General features: G+C 34.3%; 1 protein-coding gene and 1 pseudogene across 1 annotated transcript; both read right to left on the bottom strand.

Annotated features, from left to right (window-relative positions):
* Positions 1-1222: 1222 nt before the first annotated feature.
* Positions 1223-2161, bottom strand: LOC144256695 (olfactory receptor 2B11-like). Its single transcript, XM_077802108.1, has one exon. It carries the CDS (start codon positions 2159-2161, stop codon positions 1223-1225), a length of 939 nt encoding a protein of 312 aa, XP_077658234.1.
* Positions 2162-17379: 15218 nt separating this feature from the next.
* On the bottom strand, positions 17380-18299 carry LOC113177781 (olfactory receptor 2B11-like; annotated as a pseudogene).
* Between the last annotated feature and the right edge of the window lie 3215 nt (positions 18300-21514).

Raw genomic sequence — 21514 nt, 5'->3', positions numbered from 1 at the left:
GTCAAAGATAATTAGTTTTAAGAACTTCATAAACACTACTTTATGTTATTTTTCAGAGTGTATTTGAGATTCAATCTATTGCTGTATGGAATAATTTGAGATTTATTTTTCAATTTTTTTTTACCATGATTTTACTCATATCAAAACACCTGGAAGAAAGTCCCAAATAATCTCTTAATTTTCACATGAGGGTTTAATTCTTCACTACAGATCTTGTTGAATTCTTAATATTTGAATTCAATACTACATAATTGTACAAGTCATTGATTATTCTCATAATTTATTACTGGTTTTATGATAAAATTTTAAATTTCTGATGTGAGCCCTACTGTTTTAGTATTTTCAACTTTTATTTACATAGTCTTTGAACATCCTTATGCCCCAAAATATACATTAATAAAAAGACACTCATATTGTTTTTTGAAGTAACAAACTTGATTTCCAATGAAGAATACAGTTTATTACTTTCTCATAGTGACTCTTTCACAACATTAGAAGACAGTTCTTGCTCTTCCAATTTATGCATAGACATATTTCCAAGTTAAACTTTATTACTTATATCACTTCCTTTGTTCTTTTTCTGATTCAAAAGTCTCTAACTTATGATATTTCTAAAGAATGGTGAGAGATTTATCCACATTTTTTCTTCCTTTATTTTACTCATTTCACTATTTAATGATACATTATTTAACCATGCAAAATCATGCAAACATATTTCCTATACAAAAATTACAATATACTTTTTAAGACACAAAAGCATCTACGTGAATGGAAGTGGATAAAATTTTTTAAATCACGAATCTTTGACAGTATAGAGTGTTTTACACCAAATTCAGTGCAGCCAGGCTGCACACTCAGACATGGGGCAGGTTGCAGTGATGACATAATATTTCTCAAGTGACACTGATAGGAAGCCCATTGATGAATGATTGACAAGATTTTCATGGTAATTTGCGTGAACTAATATAATGATAATTTCTATTATTAATATTTTTATTCCTTAACAAAGTTACTATCTCAGTATATACCAACCCAAACAGAATTCTTTTCAGAAAGAGTTCCCATACTGATCAGCCAAGTGTAATCCTTATGTACTTTATTACATGGAACATAAGAAATAAGATGGGTTGTAAGAATATATATCATGAGATTTCATGACTTGAATGAATTATAAGAGAAAACTTTATAATTCTAACTCTAATTGCTAAATAATTTAAACTTTTTATTTGAAACTCAAAATGTTCCTCACCAGGTTGCCTAATGCCCCCTTTACATCCTTATTCCTCAGGGTGTAGATGAAGGGGTTGGCTGTAGGAGTCACCACTCCATAGAAGAGGGCCATGAACTTGGGCTGGTCCCTTGTGATGGAAGAAGGGGGCTGAAGATACATACTAATGGCTGGGCCATAAAATAAGAAAACTACAATGAGATGAGAAGAACATGTCCCAAAGGCCTTTTTCCTTCCTTCAGAAGACTTCATCTTCAGTACAGCATGTCCAATACTAGCATATGAGGCAAGAATTAGACACAGAGGAACAGCTAATAAAAAAATACATACTACAGAAAGTGTGAGCTCATTAACTTCCTTTTCACCACAAGCAGTCTTTATCAGAACTGGAATCTCACACACCAAGTGATCCAGTTTATTGACACCACACAGTGGCAATTGTAGTGTTACAGTGGCCTCTGAGACAGCATAAGTGATTCCACCCAGCCATACAATGGACACTAACAAGATACAGATGTGCTGATTCATGATAAGTGTGTAGTGCAGAGGTCTGCAGATGGCCACATACCGATCAAAAGACATGATAGCTAAGAGAAGACATTCTGTGCCCCCCATTATGTGGAAGAAATAGAGCTGAACTGCACACCCCATATAGCTGATGGTCTTCTTAGGGCTTCCCAGGTTAAACAGCATTTGAGGCACAATGCTTGTGGTGTAACACATGTCCAAAAAGGAGAGGTTGGTGAGGAAGAAATACATGGGACTGTGGAGATGGGGGTCTAACTTGGATACTAGAATGATGGCAATGTTTCCCATCATGGCCATGGGGTATGTTATCAGAAGAACAATGAATATAGGAAGCTCTAGCCAAGGACGGTCAGCAAAGCCTAGTAGAATGAACTCTTCAGGGTGGCTTTGATTAATTAGTGCCATTGTCTTCAGTGTGTTTCACCTATAGTGGGGAAGGTGTCAAGGAAGTTAGCATTATGAAGAATGACCAGACATGATGATCAATTGGTTGTGTACTCATAAAAGACAGAATACAGTAACTTGAAATAAAGAACTTGACACCAGGTTATCTAATTTCCCTTTATGACACCAAAAATTATTGGTAGTTATTGTGAATAATCTCTTCTCCTGTATTATAAAACTGACAATAGTTATCTCCTTTTTTTCTGGTGAGTGACTGTGTTTTGGAAAATCTGAAATAATGGTTCTCAAACTTATACTGCCTTAAAAATCATCTAGATATCTTCTTAGTGAGAAGTTCATTGCTCCCTATCTTCAGGTATTTGACAAAGTAAATGATGCTGGGGCTCTGGTTATGGCTTAGTGGTAGAGTGCTTGCCTAGAATGTGAGAGGTACAGGGTTCAATTCTCACCCCCACATATAAATAAAGATCGATTGACAACTAATATATATATATATATATATATATATATATATATATATATATATATATATATTTTAAAGTAAATGATGCTTGAGACCAAGTGATTGGATTGGTTATTTTAAGGATCACTGCTGCAAGGCATTACAGAAGTGAAAATAATCATAAAAGTATTCAGTAGCAACAGTAGAAAAATGAGTAAGAGAATCCTGGAGGTACAAATATCACCAAGATATAATACAAAGCTAGGCATGGTGGCATACTCCTGTAATCCCAGCAGCTCAGATGCTGACACAGAAGGTTTGCAAGTTCAAAGCCAGCCTCAGCAAAACAAAGGCACTGTCTCTAAATAAAATACAAAGTAGGGCTGGAGATGTGACTCAGTGGTTGAGTGCCCCTAAGTTCAATCCCTGGTACTTCTCCCTCACCCCTCCCCTCAAAAAAATGATACAGTAGTCCAGGGCTGAGGATGTAGCTCAGTGGTAGAGCACTTGCCTAGCATGTGCTTGGCCCTGGGTGTGATCTACAGCAACAAGAACAGAAAGTATGGTCTTATTCCAGTTACATCTAGCTAGTTGATTAATCATGTCTTCTCTGTGGGGTGTGTGAAGACTTTGGATTTAAACAAATCTATCTTAGGTGTTTGAAATTGAGGCAAAAGTATAAACACTTTTAACATTGATGTTCTCTTTTTAGTACAGTTAACAGTCATCCACTTACTTCATAAATTTGAAAAGTTACACTATAATGACAGAGGTTTCTTTATGCTTTGGAATTTGTTTTCACATTTATGTGGTTTTTTTTTGCATAGCTATTTAGTTCAGAATTTAGTCATTTAATATTTCATGCTTAATTTTACTTAATATATGTTTTGTAGGAATTTTTCTTTATTAAGTAAGCCTGTTTCCTTTTTTAACATAAGAATTTGAATAGTTTTCAGTGATCCATTTGCCATATATAACTACATTTTACATGCATAAGTACAGTTTTCAACTCTGGGTAACTTCTGTCAGGAGACTTTTCAACTTAGGTCCAGAAACATTCAAATTTTCATGAAGTATTTCTTTATTTTTCTGCTAAAAGGCACATTGAAAGAACAAAATCTGTAACTTGAATGAAATACTATTCTGAGAAAGAAAAAGTAAACATATTTTTTACTAGTGAAGTATTTATATTTATGAAAACTATAATATTTTGTAGGATAAGGAATATCCATATATGAGATTAAGATAACATCCCATTGACAAATTTCTGAGTTACTATTCTAGCCCATTAATAGTTTCATGGTACCAGATTATATTCTTAGAATTACAAAGCACAGTTTTTACATCCTCTATGAATTTCAAGGACACCTGTAGGGGTGCCACGCAAAGTCACTCAAAGCTAAGATATTAACATTGCCCTTTGAGTATATGTGATCTATATGTATGTAATAACAATTACAGTAATAATTTTAAAATTTATGTATTAATTAAAATTTCAAGAAATTCTTAATGAGCCCTGTGTGCCAAACACAACAATAATCTTTTTCCATGCATTAGGTTATTTAATAACTACCCAAACACTATTGACCTAGGGCATTCTATATCCATATTCTGTGATATTGTTAATTATTTATTTTCATAGTCTACTTATAACTAGAGCTAATCTAAAGATCAAAAAGTTATCAATGTCTAAATGAGGTAGTGAAATATTGGACCAAAATTCCAAAGAAAGCATCCTTACTAAGGATGTCATCTGAATGAGTGCCCCCATGCATGTTTTCATCTGGAATTTATTCAAGGTGTAAATAAGCACAGCAAATTTAGGACCATACCTTGCTGTAAATTCTTTTTCAACGGAAATTCTATGTTGTAGATGAGATATAATGTAAAAGCATGGTATTAATTGATTTGATTGCAAAATAAATATTCTAAAAATTCTACTGTACCCACGATGAATAATTGCATGAGGACTATCTACTTATTTAAAACAATTATATTCACATTTCATAATTTTATACCATGGATTCCACCATCAATTTTTTAAAAAGTGTAATCTTAGATTTGATCCTCCTCTGTGACTTATTTCACAATTAATTTTATCAAATTCTAATAATAATATTTCTCTAGTATGTTTTTGGCAACTTTGTTAAGTTTGTAGTATAAAATATTTTTTCCATATTATTCATTTTATTAAGTGTGATTTTCTTTGTAAGCAGTGATTACCCAAGAGCCCTTTTATTTCTCTGGGTATTTCCCTAGAGATCAATGTTGTTGACTTTTACAGTATATTGAAGCTTTATAATTTTATGTGTACATTTCTCTTGTTTTTCATGTTATTCTCATGATATTTCATTACTTTTACCTATTAGATGCCTTGACTCTTGGATCTTCTACTTCTAGTGATTTTTCTATCCTTATTTCATTACCCAGGGCTCTGTATCTTCATGAATGTTTAAAATGACATTAATAAGTTGCCAGGATGTGTTTGTGCCTTTGTATCTCTGTTCACATTTTCATTTTAGCATATCTTTGTTTTCGATTTTTTCATTGATTTTTCTAGCATATTTTATCCACAATTCATCTTTATCTAATACACAGAATTTATCTTTTAACTCTATAGATAGTAGAAAAAATTAAAACCATGTTATCTGAGACCAGGGGCATTTGGATGAAATGTACAGACAGTCCATCAAATTCTGACAATATATGTAGAAATTTCACACAACTGATTAAAGACTTCATACTTCATTCATTTAATATCTATTTATTGAAGTTTAAGTTTGATCTAAGAGAGAGACTAAAGCAGAGATTACTTACAAAGAAAATTTTACTTGGTCCTAGAGACACTGAAGTACGTGTTTCCAAAGTTTAAAAAGGCTCTTGAAATAAAATTTACTCTGCCTCTCGTGTGTATACTAGGCACTATGGCATACCTACACACAGTCCAAACATCCCTAAAATGCATGGCCTTTAAAAACAAGTATCTTTTTACTCACCTTCTTTTGATAACTATCCTTCTCAAAAAACAAAAAAGAATCTTCAAAGAGTGCACTTGGATGTTTTTTAAGCTTTCAGGAAAAGATGGAGAAACTGTAGTATACATAACAATTAGGTTCAGAACATGTATTTTCACCTAAGATAGTGTATCCAAGAGAAAATAACCTAGGTTAAGAAGGCATCAGTAGAAAGTAATCAACCATGCATTGTGGGAGGGTATATATATGCTATTCCTGAGGCCTCCTGTGCATTGTTAGCCACAGGCTATCCATGTATCCTTCTCTCTGGTGAGTTAGGGAAGAAAGTGCCTTGGGACAGAACTCTTTATGGAAATGCTTCTCATGAACAATTAATTTTCTACTGAACTAAGTTTGGTAGCAATTTTCTTCTCTTGCTAGAAATTTTGAAATAAACTAATTCAGTTTTCAACATACACCAGTTTAAGATAGAATACAATTGGAAATGAGCGTGCTTGAATAAATAATCCCGAGGAATTTAAATTATAACTTCTTGAATATGTGACTAAGAATATCTCATAAGATTCAATTATTTAGTCATAACAACGAAGGAACATAAAAAAAGTTGGATAGAGAAGAAATAGAATATATTTTCCTTCAAAAAGGAATACAGTAATAATAAAATAATTCTATATATTTAATACTTCATAAGAAAAATTAAATTATATTCCCTCTCTACACATACCCATGCGTACACATGCACATACACACTACATAATATTAGATATATAGATAGTAAGATTTTAAATACCATACATTATCACAAGTGCAATATTCCCAAAATAAATTCAAATACATTGAATAACAATTATGAATTGCTGAGAGCCGTAGCCAAGTAGGAATGACACTTGGCATTTTGAGTTGAAAGGTGACCCTGCTCAGGGATTAGTGTGGCTCTGGATTTAGGGTGGATCCTGCTGGGATTAGGGTGAATCCTGCTGCCTCAGGTGCCCGCTCCTTTGGAGTTTCCCTTGAGTTCTCACGGGGTTCTGAGAGAATTGGCGTGCAGACTCCAGTGGAGGGAGAGTGTTCCCAGGAAGTGTGGGTAGAGTGTTGGTGAGAGTTCGGGAATAAAGAGTTGCTGTTTGAATCCACAAGGTTTTGTGGTGGCTCGGTTATTTTGTGCCCAGCCAGACTGCGGCAGGCTCCTCTGTGGTGATGCTCCTTGGGCTGTTTCCCTGCCCTTTCAGACCACAGTGCTGCTCACTGGGGGACTTTTTTGGCTCCGCCCACACAACCCAGCCAATCGGCTTCATGAGCAGGAGGAGTGGGGGAGGTGGAGAGGCTTGTGGGAAGCCAGTGGTGGCAGTTGGGCTCTGAAGGTTTTTCCTGAAGAGCTGTGTGGTGCAGTATGTGTGTTCTAAAAATAAAGTTGGTTTCTTTTGACAAGTGGCTCGTGAATTGTGCCCAGCCAGACTGCGGCATGGAACCATCTTGAATATATTATTATAACTCCATCTGCACACACATTTTTTGTTTCAGAGAAATGTACATCAATAAGGGAAGTTTGTTTATTTGCTTGATTTAAATACTTCTTTATCTAATCTAATTTTCTGATTTTTTAATTGTTTTTGGTGGCCTGCACTGGGAATGACTGAGGGTAAGTGATAAGGTAAACTGCTCACCCCTGAGGGCAGGGCGAGAGGATGGGAAGCCATTTTAAGATTCTTGTTTTGTTTTGCTACACTTTTCTTTTAAGTTGCCTGTCCCTGGAGATGTGTAAGATGGAAGAAAAACTGCTCACATCTGAGGAACCTATGGGGAGAAAGGACGGATGGACATTTCAGGAGGATAGAAAGGCTACAATGATTTTCTGTTGTTCCAATTTTGTTTCATTCTGTTTCAGTTTTGTTTGGCATTATCTTGTTGGGTTGTATTATAATTATAGTAGAAATATTCAAGTAAAAGAGAAGGTCTCTCGAGTTGGTCAGAGATAGAAAGAAAGTTTAGAGCAGAAAAAGCCATCAGGGGAAAAGTTACAACAGGAAACTGCTACTAACAACTTTCTATCACCAGAGGGCGCAAGTGTCCAACCAACAGCGCCACCTCTACAGGAGACTGCTACTAACTCCTTTCTATCACCAGAGGGCATAAGTGTCCAAACAACAACACCACCTCCATATGCTGGGAGACCCCCAACCCCCGCAGTTGATAGTTGGGATCCTGAGACAGGATCTCAAATATTAACATGCCCTGTATTTGAGGCAGGAGGGCAGTGAATTCACCATGCTTTAAATTTCAAAACAGTGAAGCAGCTAAAAGAGGCTGTAACAACCTATGGTCCTCAAGCACCCTTCACTGTGAGCATGGTCGAATCCATTAACAGCTTGAACATGACGCCAGCAGATTGGGCTAATATGTGTAAAGCTGTGCTAAATGTAGGGTAATACCTGTTATGGAAGGTTGCCAATGAGGAATTTTGCAAGGAGACAGCTAGGCAAAATACAGCAGCTAGTTATCCCCAGAGAAATCTAGATATGTTATTAGGAAAAGGGACCTTATGAGGATCAGCAGCAACAAATTGCATATGATCCTGGCATATACACACAAATTGCTGTAGATGTTGTTAGGGCATGGAAGACTTTACAAGGCATGAGATTTACAAGGTCAATTATCTAAGGTAATACAAGGAGCTAATGAAGCTTATGCTGAATTTGTAGATAGGCTTATTCAAACAGCTACCATAGTTTTGGGGAATACAGAACAAGCAATGCCATTAATAAAACAACTGGCTTATGTGCAAGTGAATCGTTGGTGCAGAGAAGTCATTAGACCATGGAAACATGAAGATTTAAACACATATATTAAATTATGTAGAGACATTAATGAACAAGGGCAAGTCGTGGCAGCTGCAGTACAACAGGTTTTAGATGCCAGGCCAAGAACATGCTACAATTGTGAACAAACAGGACATTTTAAAAGGAATTGCCCCATAGGAGGAGGGTTTAACAAAACTAGGTATCAAAGGAGTAGAATACCAGGTATTTGCCCACGATGCCATAGAGGGAGACATTGGGCTAATGAATGCTGTTCTCAAACCACCATAGAGGGTACTCCATTATCAAAAAATGAACAAGGACCAGGAGTTTATCCACAATATCATGGAGAAAGGCTTCGGGCTCTGTTGCCAAAAAATGGACAGGGGGGCCCAATGCTCTGGGGCCCAAAACCACAAATATACGGAGCACTGGAGGAACCCAGCAACCCCATCAGGGTAGTGCCCAGGACACATTGTCCATTAGATCTCTCATCAGACAAACCAGAGGGAGTGCAGGGTCGGACATCTGCTCCTCCACTAGAGCAGTACTAACTCCAGAGATGGGAGTTCAAATCATTCCCACAGGAGTAAAAGAACCTCTCCTCAAAGGAACAGTAGGCTTATTATTGGGATGCAGTTCTTCTACTCTAAAAGGACTTATGATGAGTCCTGGGGTAATTGATCCCGATTCTGAAGGTGAAATAAAAATTATAGACAGTTCTCCAAAGGGTATATCAGTTATTTCACCTGGAGATATAAAAGCACAGTTACTAATAAAACCCAGCCTACATGATAAATTTTCCAGTCGTACTGTAGAAAGAGGTTCCAAGGGATTAGGCTCCACAGGTATAGATTGGGCTATGCTTTCTTTAAATTTAGATTCTCACCCCATGCTAAAACTAAATATTCAAGGACATGAATTTAATGGGCTACTGGATACAGGTGCAGACCTTAGTATCATCTCTCTTCAAGAATGGCCAAAACATTGTCCATTACAACAAGCCACTCAAATGCTTCGAGGCCTAGGAGTGGTGACTAATCCCCATAGAATTGCAATGGTATTAGATTGGAAGTATCCTGAAGGATGTGAAGGAATTATACAGCCATATGTATTGGATCATCTTCCTGTAAATTTATGGGGACAAGATGTCCTAGATCAAATAGGACTAACACTAACAAATAACATCAATCAAAATGCACCCACTGTTAGGGCTAGACAAGGTTTTAGGAAAGAAAAAAGATTAGGAGAACAAAAACAAGGTATAGCAGCACCAATTCAAATTGATCAAGGAATAAATAGACATGGATTGGGTTTTCAGAAGGGGTCACTGAGACAATCAAAATTACTTGGAAATCAGAAAGACCAGTATGGGTTCCTCAGTGGCCCCTGACTAAAGAAAAGATACAAGCAGCCCATGACCTGGTCAAACAACAATTAGTGGAAGGACATATACAACCTTCTGTATCTTCCCATAATACTCCCATTTTTTGTCATCAAAAAGAAATCTGGTAAATGGAAATTATTGCAAGATTTAAGAGCCATTAATAATGAGATGGTTATTATAGGACCTCCTCAATCGGGAATAACCAGGGGGTGACGAATAACTTGTGTACTTTGATACAGCAGGAGTAGGAGCCCTTTATTGTAGGACAACAGAGGTATTTATACATTTTGCACAGCTTATCTTAATTAGCATAAACTAGATACATCAGTCAACCAATAAGGAATCTCCACACTTAATGGCTCGCTTTTGTTACTTCTCAAACCACTCCTCTGGCATTTTGCCAGGCACCATCCAGACTTGTTTACAAACTCTAACATTCCCCTGGCAAAATACCAGGTGTTATTTTGACTTGTTTACAGACTCTAACAAGCAACCCCATCAGGGTAGTGCCCAGGGCACATTGTCCATCAGATCCCTCATCAGACAAACCAAAGGGAGCACAGGGTTGGACATCTGTGCCTCTGCCAGAGCAGTACTAACTCCAGAGATGGGAGTTCAAATCATTCCCACAGGGGTAAACGGACCTCTTCCCAAAGGAACAGTAGGCTTATTATTGGGACGCAGCTCTTCTACTCTAAAAGGACTTATGATTAATTGTTTTTTTTTCTGTTTCATTTCCTCAATTTCTTTGCTAATTATCTGTGAGTTCTATTGAGTCATTTGTTACTTGGAAATATGTTTTTTAATTTTCATGTACATAAAGTATTTCATATTTCATAATGTTTCTTTTATTGATTTATAATTACATCAAATCATGAATAAAGGACATACTTTTGTAAATGAAATCATTTTAAATTTATTGTGACTTGTTTTTGTGACTTTTGTATGGTCTATCTTATAGAATGTTTCATGTGCCTGAAAAGAATGTTCATTATGCTCTTATTGGGTAGAATGTTGCATAGTTGTCTGTTAGATCTGTCTTGTTTATATTTCTGTTCATATTTTTTTTAAATTTCCTTGCTGATGCTTTAATTGTTCTGTCTATTGTGAAGGTGCGTTATTGAAGTCAAACCATTATTATTGAATTACATATAATCTAATCGGTTCTCTTATTTTTTGTTTCATTTTGGGGAACCATTTCTAAGTTAACACATATTTATAGTTGTCATGTTTTCTAGGTGGATTTATCAATTAATTCTTATTAGTTCTTTTTTGTTTATAGTAACAGTTATTATATTTTTTCTAATATTATCTGATATCAATATATATACTAGCACTCTCACTTGGTTAGAGCTTGAGTGGATTAATTAGTTTTCATTTTTTATTCTTTCAACCAGAAAGTAGGTTTTTAAAAATGTCTTCGTTAGTGTATTGTAGTTATACATAAGAGTAGGTTTCATTTTCTCACAATGATAATGCATAGAATATAATTTGCTCCATTTCTCCATAGTACTTCCTCTTTCTCTCCTCTCTTCAATCCCCCTGTTCTCCTTTCTCTGCTCTACTGGTCTCCCTTCTATTCATATATATTTTTTTAATTCTTGCTTCATAGATATACATACTGTTATGGTTCACTGAGATATATTCACATAGTACATAGAATAATTTTGTCAATTTCATTGTACTAGTTCTCCCTTTGACTTTCCTTCCTCCTTCCTCCTCAATCCCCTTCCTCTCTTCCATTGATCTCCCATCTATTTTCCAACCCCTCCTATCCTGTTTTTCCTTATTTTTCTCTAGCTTCAATGTTTTGTTTTAATCTGAAGTATTTATTATAGACAGTGTATGGGTAAATTTTTTATACTCTATACTTTTCTTCTTTTTAAAATTAATAGGCTTCTTCTTAGAAGTTATGGGTTTCAAAAATTTGAGTAGTAAATATAGAGAGCTCCCACAGGCCTCTCTTTTCCTGTACATAGTTTCTCTCATTATTAACTGCTTTCATTAATGTGATACATTTGTTAAAACTGATGAACCAATAGTAATATATTATTAACTAAAATTCATAGTTAACATTAGAGTTCACTCATTGTACATTCTATGACTTTTAACAAAGGTATAATAATTTATGTTCTCTACTGCAATATCCTACCAGTAGTTTCACTGTCCTAAAAATTCCCTGTAATCCACTTAATTCCCTTTGCACTGCTTTGAGCTCAGGGCAACCACTGATTTTACATTGTCTCCATATTTGTGCCCTTTTCAGACTATTAAATAGTTAAAATCCTATATAATATAGACTATTCAGATTGGCTTCTTTCACTTGCTAATATACATTTAAGGTTCTTTATGTCTTTTTTTTAGCTTATTATTACAACTGAATAACCACAGTTTGTTCATTCACTAATTGAAAAACACTTTCTTTTAATTCTAAGCTTTGACATTTATAGCCACTATAAACATTAGTGTGAAAGTTTTTGTGTGAACATAAGTTTTACAGTAGTTTGGTTCGATACCAAAAGCATGCTTTCTGGATTGTGTGGTAGATTTGTCTACTTTTTGCAAGAATATGTGAAATTGACTTCCATAGTGGCTAACAATCTTGCATCCCCACAAGCAATGAATGAGAGTTCCTGTTGCTTCACATACTTGCCAACATGCTGTTAGTGTTTTCGGGTGCTTGATAATGCCTCATACCAGCTTACTTTTCTTTATTTTATTTTTCTTTGTATTACTCAGACTACATAATCTCAATTGACATATCATTAAGTTTGTTGATCCTTTCTTTTGCTTATTCAAATATGATCTTGAAGTCAGTGATCTGTGGATTTTTGTTTTTAACAAAGTTTTTTTAAATTTATAATTTCTATTTGGTTCATTTTTAAAAAATAATTCATATTTCTTTATTTATATTACCTGTTTAGTGAGACATAGTTCTCATTCATTCTTTCAGTTCTTCAGACATTATTTCCTTTAAATCTTAGCCTCACATTTTAAAAGCAGCCATTTAGCATTTATCTGGTAATTTCACTCTTGATTTCCTCCTATGGATTCCTTTGTTCCCCTTACCTATAGGTCTCATACTTTCTTTTTTCTTTATTTGTATCTTAATTTTATTTTGAAAACTAGACATTTAAAATTTTATTGGAGCTTGGAATGGTGATGTGAATTTGTAATCCAAGCTACTCAACAAGATGAAGCAGGAGAATCACTTGGTCCCAGGAGTTCAAAGACAGTTAAGGCAACACAGTAAAAAAAAAAAAAAAAAGAAAGAATATATGTATACTCCCAACACACACATATAGCAACTATAGAAATAGAAATCAGCCACATCAGAACTTGCTGTTATTGCTTATTATTGTAGTCATTGCTCATTTTTTGTAATGACTTCTCTGAACTAATTCTATAGTCTGTATATTTGTGGAGTATAATCAGTGAAGTCTGTACTCAGATGGTTTGGTAATCAGCTAAAAATTAAACTGTTTTCCTTCAATGCCTGGAACTAAGAAATCTTTCAGTTTTTGTCAAAGGGCATGTGTGCACTTGGTAAAAGACTTCAACACTTAGACAATTTACATCTCTGCATTAGCCTCCATTTGCTTCCTATATGAAGATTTGAGATTAGCCCAGGTTGAAAGTTGAGGATCTACACAGGTCTTCCCTGAGCATGCACAGAGTCCTGGACCTACACACAGCCCTGTGCATGTATGCAAACTTATTAATTCCCAGCATATAGCTAATATTTCAAAGTCCTTATGAAAATCTCATTCATTAGATATTTTAAAACTCTTTGATTAATTTGTGGTTTGACTTGTGATCCACTGCCTTAGAAGTGAAGTTAAAACAGTCACTTTCCATGATTTTCAAGAAAAATCTCTAGGGAAAATATTTTCTGTATTTTTCAGGCTTCTGAGTCAGGTTCAAGTGCAGACAGCAGTATAAATGTAACTTTCCAAAGAACCCCCTCTCAGATAAAATAATGACATAAATTCTAAGTTTAAAATATATATTCATATTCATAAAGTTCTATAAAATCCTTTATCTCTCTTAACTCTCTTTTTTTGGTATTTAGAAAAATTTTATTTTTGTTTTTGTACAGTTATGTTCATATCATTTTCTTTTTATAGGCATTATCAGTTTTCTAGATTGGGAACTATTGAAATTAATTAATAAGCCATTTTTCCCTCTACTTTGCCCATTTCAAAATAGAAATTTATTCTTTACAGTCCTATTTATTGTTATTCTCTTCCAGAGATAATTTATCTTTGCTTTTGGTAGGAAATTAGAGTAGAAAGACTACTTTAACGCTGATAGAGATGGATGGAGTTGTCTCATATTTCTGGTAGAAGTGTAAAATAATACGACGACACTAGAACACTGTTTCTTGGTTACTTTTTTTTAAATGATTTTTAGTTGCAGATGAACAAAATACATTTATTTTATTTACTTATGTGGTGCTTAAGCTCAAATCCATTGCCTCATACTTGCAAAGCAAGTGCTCTGCCACTGAGCCACAAACACAGCCCTGTTTCATGGTTACTTAAAGAGTTACACTTACACTCATCTTATGCCCCATTCATTCTGCTCTTATATATATTCTCAAGGGAAATAAAAACATTTGCTGAAGTGTGGACTTGTTCCTGAATATATTAACAACTTCATTCAAAATAGTCAATAACCTGGAAACACTAAAAAAAACTGTCAACAAAAGTAATGCATAAACTATAATGTTCAACAGAACAATATTATCCATGCAGTAGAACTTTACTAGTAATGGAAACAAATATTGACATTAGTCCATTCTGGATAAGTCTCAAAATTAAGCGCGCTGAAAAATGCCAGACTTGAAATAATACACACTGCATGGATTTATCTACAGAAAAATTCAAGAAAATAAACATTAATTTATAAAAACATAAAGTAGATTATCATTTGACTAAATCCCCAGTAAAGAGACAAAAACAGTTTTGGAGGAATGACAGAAATTTTCTTTTTTGGGAAATTGGTTGCATGGGTATGTGGAACTGAAAAACACTGAACTGTATATTTAAGTTATGTTTTATTCTCCACATAGTATACCTCACTAAAGCTGATTATATAAATAGTTTCAATCTTTTGGAGGCTGTTCTATAACCAGTCTAAGCTTACTCCTGAATTGCTGTACTTCAGTCCTGGGTGTTTAATAGAGCCATGAATTCCATGATTTCCCCAATGCTGTGAGACTGTGAAGACCCTGCTTCACAGCATCTTTGCTACCTCTTGGCCTCATGACTGACAAAAAATAAATATGACAAATAATCAGTTACACATACTGTAAAGAAGTCAAATGGAGAGAGAAGCAAGGTGCAAAAGCAGAATGGTAGAATGGCCAAGTTGCCAGCTTTATTTTTATCAATAGCTTACATTAGGTCAGTGGCATCAGTAGTACATTATTGTTCTTTGTGTCATTAGCAGATTATAGAGTTAGCAATGTTATGCAGCTTATTCCTCAGTTACAAACTATAGTTAGAATGTGCAATGTTAGGAGATTTGTGTAGCTGTCAAGAAAGTCCATTGTTTAAAGTTACTGTTATGTGGACAGTTTCAGGTACAATGGAGCTTGGTGAAACATTGTGGTTGTCTAATGAGAGTGTTTCTTTATTCCCAGGAGCTATGTGGGTGAGATCAATGTCTGGACTGATAAGACTCTAGCACAGAGCCTCCTCATGCAGGGCATTGGCTACAGCAGCTAGGCAGCCCATGTCTTTGCACAGAAGTTTCCTAGTAGCCAGGCATTTTATGTCTTTGAACACAAACTTCCTAGAAGCCAGTGCCTTTGCACAGAAACTTCCCAGCCACCAAGAAAGCCACAGACATGAAGCCTTCAGAGATGCTAATCCCAAACACAGAACCCTTAAAACTTACCAAGCCCAGTTTTCTGTGCTTCACTTTTACTTGGAATTTTAATTCCTTGACCCTGGATTCCTTGGCATCCCTGGATTTCAGCTTTTATCTCTTGAACTGTTTGTAGTTGCCCAAATTCCTGTTTTAAGAGACATCTAGAATTCTTCATATCTTTGGCAAGAGTTACCTCCTATTTCTTCTTAGGATCATACTTTTTTTCCTCTTTAGTCAGATCCTATCTTACTTCTATGTCTTACAGTTATATCAAAAAGTTTTCTCTGTGTTGGCCTTTGCTAACTGCAGAGGCACCTCAAAAATAACTGAAAATAACTTTTCCAACCTTATTTTAGACATGATTTCTCAAAATTCTAATTCAGGAACTCTGGAGTAATGTTTGCTTGTCTCTAAGAGGAGCAAAACTGTAATATACTTTCTTTTAAGGCTACAAAGGGAAGCTTATAATACTCTATAAAGCAGAAATTGAAGACTGAAAATATTATAATTAATTATTGATTAGAACCAATATATCTCTGTCAAAGTATTGTATGCTGTGAATCAATATATTTTGTTATTGCCATTTGGAAGTTGATACTGAAGACAAACCAAGGATATGAAGACTTCACACAAATGTACTTAGTTTTATGAAAACGAATTAAATATATGCCTTAAATACAAGTCAAAAAACTGAGGATATTATAAGCTTAGAGAGTATAAAAGTGTGAGATAATTATTTATAATGATAAAAGTTGATATTACTGATAAAATGAAGATATTAACCCCTTGCATATCATCAATGACCCCTCTCCTTCACATTGATGGTCTGATACCCAATATATATATATATATATATATATATATATATATATATATATATATATATATATATATATATAACTTTTTGCAGTTTCTCTTTTTTTCTTTACTAACCACATAATATTCTGATCCTTAAATGACTGAACTATTTAAACCTTTTGTTTATGTATTAAATACACCTAATATTCTTGTCATTCTGGATACATTTAGCTCCCCGAAGAAATATAAGTGATTATTAATATTATGGAAATATTACAGAGAAGTTTCCTGAGGACTTTATTCATCACATTTTCCCCTTGGAAACATAAAAATAGCTATTTCAATCAAGTACCTCAGAAGAAGCAATTTCATTGAGAGGAAAGAGGCATATACAATTTTTTCAATCCTCTTTTTCATAAAAGATTAGCAGATGCATGGTCAAGAATTTCAATTACAAAATATGAGATATTAACCCATTTGATCTTGCTGTTATTCTATAAAGAGTTGATTTGCATTTTTCAACATTGATTCTCAAATATTATCTACAATAGCAAGGAGGTAAAATGCAGTGTAAATTACTTATTTTTTTCCCAAAATAGCAGAAAAAAAGATAAGATTTTTATTTTCTTTTTGGTCTAAAAAAATGTGTCCTTCAATAAGCTTTTATTTATTGCCTACTTCTTAGGTTCTACAATATAATCTTTAGAAGGTTAGAAAGCAACTTCGTGACAGTCTTCACTCCCATTCAAATTGTAGACAAACTGAGGATTAGAACTCACACTTCAAATGATAACCAAACAACTATAGCAATATGGTACAAATACACATGGAGATAAGACATGTACTAAATGATGTTGACAATTTTGTAGAATGTTAAATCAAGAGGTAATTTAAAACTAGAGATATTCTGAGCCAAGTGTGGAGAGTGTGGATTATAAAAATTGTTATGTTTGTTCTGTTCTTTGATGACACGAGCCAAGAAGCCTCCTCATTGCTCCTTTCATGTCCTTGTTCCTCATAGTATAGATAAAAGAGTTAAGCATAGGAATCACTAAACTGTAGAACAAGGACATAAGTTGGTTCTTGTCCTGTGAGTTAGCAACAGAGGGTTGTACATACATGATAATTACTGGTCCATAGAAAAGAGATACAACAATAACATGAGAACCACATGTATTAAAAGCTTTCTTATTTCCCTCGGAAGATCGAATCCTAAGCACAGTAGCTACTATAAACCCAAAGGAGATAAGGATAAGTGACAAAGGAACCAGGGAATAGAAAGTCCCCACAATGGAGAGCATAGCTATATTGAATGTAGTGTCAGCACAAGACATCTTGATCATCACTAGAACTTCACAGAGAAAATTATCTGTCCAGTGAGAGATGACTGAAGCAAGGAATTAGCCAATCCACTTATCCAGGCTATGGCCACGAGGAGGAATGCAGAATTGCTGATGCATGATAGCTGGGTACCTCAACGGCTTGCAGAAGGCAACGTATCAATCCAAAGACATCACAGCTAACAGGATGCACTCAGTGGCTCCCAGGAAGTGAAACATATAAAACTGGGTCACACATCCCCCATAGCTGATATACTTATCTGGCCCCAAAGGTTAAGCAGCAGCTGAGGAATGGTAATTGTGGTAAAGCACAGGTCCAAGAAGGAGAGGTTGGAAAGGAAGACGTACATAGGGCTATCAAGATGAGGATCTACTATGGATACCACAATAATTGAAATGTTGCCCACCAGTGTGCAGATATAAGCAACAAGCACCATAACGAACAGGGGCATTTCCAACCATTGGTGTTTGGAGAAACCCAAGAGAATAAAGACCTATGGAGCCCTTGCATTGTCCAGATTCATGTTTGCTATTGCTTTTGTTTTTTGGTAGATTCAAGTTAAAGCAAATACTCCACTGAAGTGAGTTGATGTTTGCAAGCATAAAAATTAATAAAAAACATTACTTTTGTGGTATTTCTAAAAGAAAAACAAACAAAGACCTTTATTTAAACCAAGAAATGCAGAATAGCAAAATTTTTATAAAATATGAGATAAAGGAAAACTTATAATTCACCTTGTGAGAGAGAGAGAGAGAGAGAGAGAGAGAGAGAGAGAATATAAAATGGCTTCATGAATGAAACTAATCTACCCAAGAACCAGTCATGATAACTTATCACTTGTGTTCATTTCTTTCATCCATGATCTTCTGGCCCTTGCCATGTTATAGTTAGATTTATGAGTTGATTTAGGAGTTCCAAATTCTGGTTTGCATAGAAACAGCACATATTGTTTTCCATAAATCTATTCTCCAAACTCTAGACTGACTTTTTATAAAAGTAACCATGCAATTAAAAGGAAATGAACCCTTGAAACATACTCAGAACTTGCAAAGCAAGACAAACAATAATTGATTGCAAAGATAAATGATTAGAGACACTAAGCACTTATCAACATAGTCTGATTATACAAGTGATTTTCACAATGTGAGTTGTAATCTATCCCACATATGTTATTCTATCAAGGTTTTTTTCCATTACAAGTGGGAATATCTAACTTTGTGTAATATGAGTTATAATGCAAAATGTAGTTCTTACTATAGGTAATGACAAAAGGTTTGAAAAACATTGATTTTGCAGAAAAGAAAAAAGCATATGAAATTTTAAAACCTGAATCTAATGCACTGCTAACTGTTAACACACATATCTTTTAGGTGTTGTTTCTCAGAACCTCCCTTACTGTGAGATCCAACATGTCTGACCATACTTTTCTTAAGTGCAATATTTCATGTTGAGCTGGATATTTTCATGAAATACAGTGTTTTGTTTGGTTAGGTGTCTGCTAAATAATTTTTCTTCAGGTTTTACCTAAATATCAACAATGTACAATTTTCTTCCCTTACATTTCCTTTATTACTCAGATCACCTAACTTGAATCTGATGTTAATGCTTTCAAGATTTTTAAACCACCCCACACTTATTTTAATTAGTGTAATGCCCACTAATGCAAATAGTATTACTATGCTATTTTTAAAAACATGCCTCAGTGTTTCAAATTATAATGTTGGTTTTTAGTATTAAAATGTGTCAATTTACTTCCATGCTTTCTCACATGCAACTTTGCATTAAAAAGGTCAAAATATGCATGGAGTTGTGCAAAGATTAAATCAAAACAGCTGAATAGATTATTCCCTCTCACATAAAACATTTACTTTCAATCAAATGATCTTCTGTACTGGTGTCCTTCTTCTAAGAAAAAAAAATTCTATTTTTTATCAGAATTTAATATTAATTGGGGATAGAATTAAATATCTTCTCTATATTCAGTAGCCTTATTTCAAATCATAAGTCAATACTTATTTGAAGGATCCCAAATCTTTTTAGATGCAGAAACCTATTTTACCCTAAAATAATTGTATGAGGGATTGGGGATATAGCTCAGCTATTGAGTGCCTAACAGGTATGTGGCTCTGGATTCAATCTCCAGTACTCCCTAAAATATAACAAAAATAAATTAAAACATAATAGTTAAGGAGGAGTCTCACTCTCCTTATAAAGCTGTGAGACTTTGTTCTCCAAACAGATAATGAACCTCAGTGGAAATTTCTTGCCAAGAGACACTATAGCAATTCCCTTGTGGGTATTCTTCCCTCTCAAATACTTATCCCAATAAAATGAAATCATAAAAGTTACATCTGTTGTGGAAAATGAACTTGAGACTGAAAGACATCTGGAAAACTCAATTTAGCTCCAAAATTTCACAGAAATTTTCCTAGATTAACAGGAGAAAGTCAAGAAAATTATTTTTGATGTCAATATCTGATTTTTTATTTACATTTATCTCAAAATGTTATTTTGAGATTCTGCTATGCTAAGATATAGCAATCTTAGTCCTACATAGAGATGGAAGAGACAGTCACCTCCTAATATGTTTAAGAAAAAAAAAAGACTCTTGTCTTTGGTTTTATTTTTCCCACAGTAGCCTCACACAGTATTGACTATTTACCTAACCTAATATTAATGACATTAAAGTTCTTCATTGACTTGAACAATAATCCCCTTGTGTCATTCATATACATTAATATTTCTTTTACTCATGTTTCATTTAGTAATATTTCATTGATTCATCAGTAAATATTATAGAATCCCTACTATGTGTCAATCACTCATTTAGATGCTTCAAAGAAACATTGAGAATCAACATCCAAAAATTTGCTGTAATGAAATTACACTCTAATATGGGAAGAATAGATTTGTGTTTATTGTTGGTGTCTTGATGAATTTATCTCCAAAATAGATTCAATTACTAAACAAATCACAATGGCACAAGCTGATAATATGGCACAAATAAGTTTTGCACAAATTGATTTTTGACAAAAAGACTAAAAATTAAAAATATAAATCTAAAGTATTTTTAAACCTAAATTTCTTATTTAATCAATTTTTTTTTCTTTCACTCAGGCCTTACCAGTATTTAACAGTCTGGAATCCTTCTATAAAAGTTTACAACAGTCTGCTGAGGTTGTTCTCTTTGTATATATTTATGCTCTTGTCATCTCTGCATTCTAAAATTTTATCACCTTCTAATTCTTTTAAAAAATTATTTAATAGAGCTCTCTTTACTTCCTTGTTGCTATATCTTGATCTTCTTTCCTCCTCTACACACTTACACCGTGATATTCTGCCTCACCCTAGATCCAGAACAATGGAGTCAACCATTTATGGACAAAGACCTCTGAAGCTAGAAAGTAAAGTAATATTTTATATCTTGTCTTTAGAACAGAAGGTGTGAACGATAATCACTAAGCTGATGCAACTGCCACTATTCTATTGATAAAGAAAAAATATTATGACAAACTGAAGAGACAATAAAACACTGTTCTATGGATGTGAGTTTTACTTAAGCCCTTTGGTGACATATAAATGTAGTGAAATAATAGACGAGAAAATACAGGTCACTAGCAGTTGGGTAAGAGGCAAAGGTTTTCAAAGTTGAATATTCACAAAATGTTGCCAAGTCACAGACAACTCAGCTGGAAACACAACAGTACCTACTAGAACTGGGTTAGAAAATAAGTGACA

Source organism: Urocitellus parryii, chromosome 8 (genome assembly GCF_045843805.1).
Source record: "Urocitellus parryii isolate mUroPar1 chromosome 8, mUroPar1.hap1, whole genome shotgun sequence".
NCBI lineage: Eukaryota > Metazoa > Chordata > Mammalia > Rodentia > Sciuridae > Urocitellus > Urocitellus parryii.
Note: the sequence above shows the minus strand (reverse complement) of the source record. Positions and strands in the feature narration are given on the sequence as shown.

Coding starts and splice junctions, on each gene's coding strand:
- LOC144256695 (XM_077802108.1), bottom strand. CDS start 2,161: ATGGCACTAATTAATCAAAGCCACCCTGAAGAGTTCATTCTACTAGGC.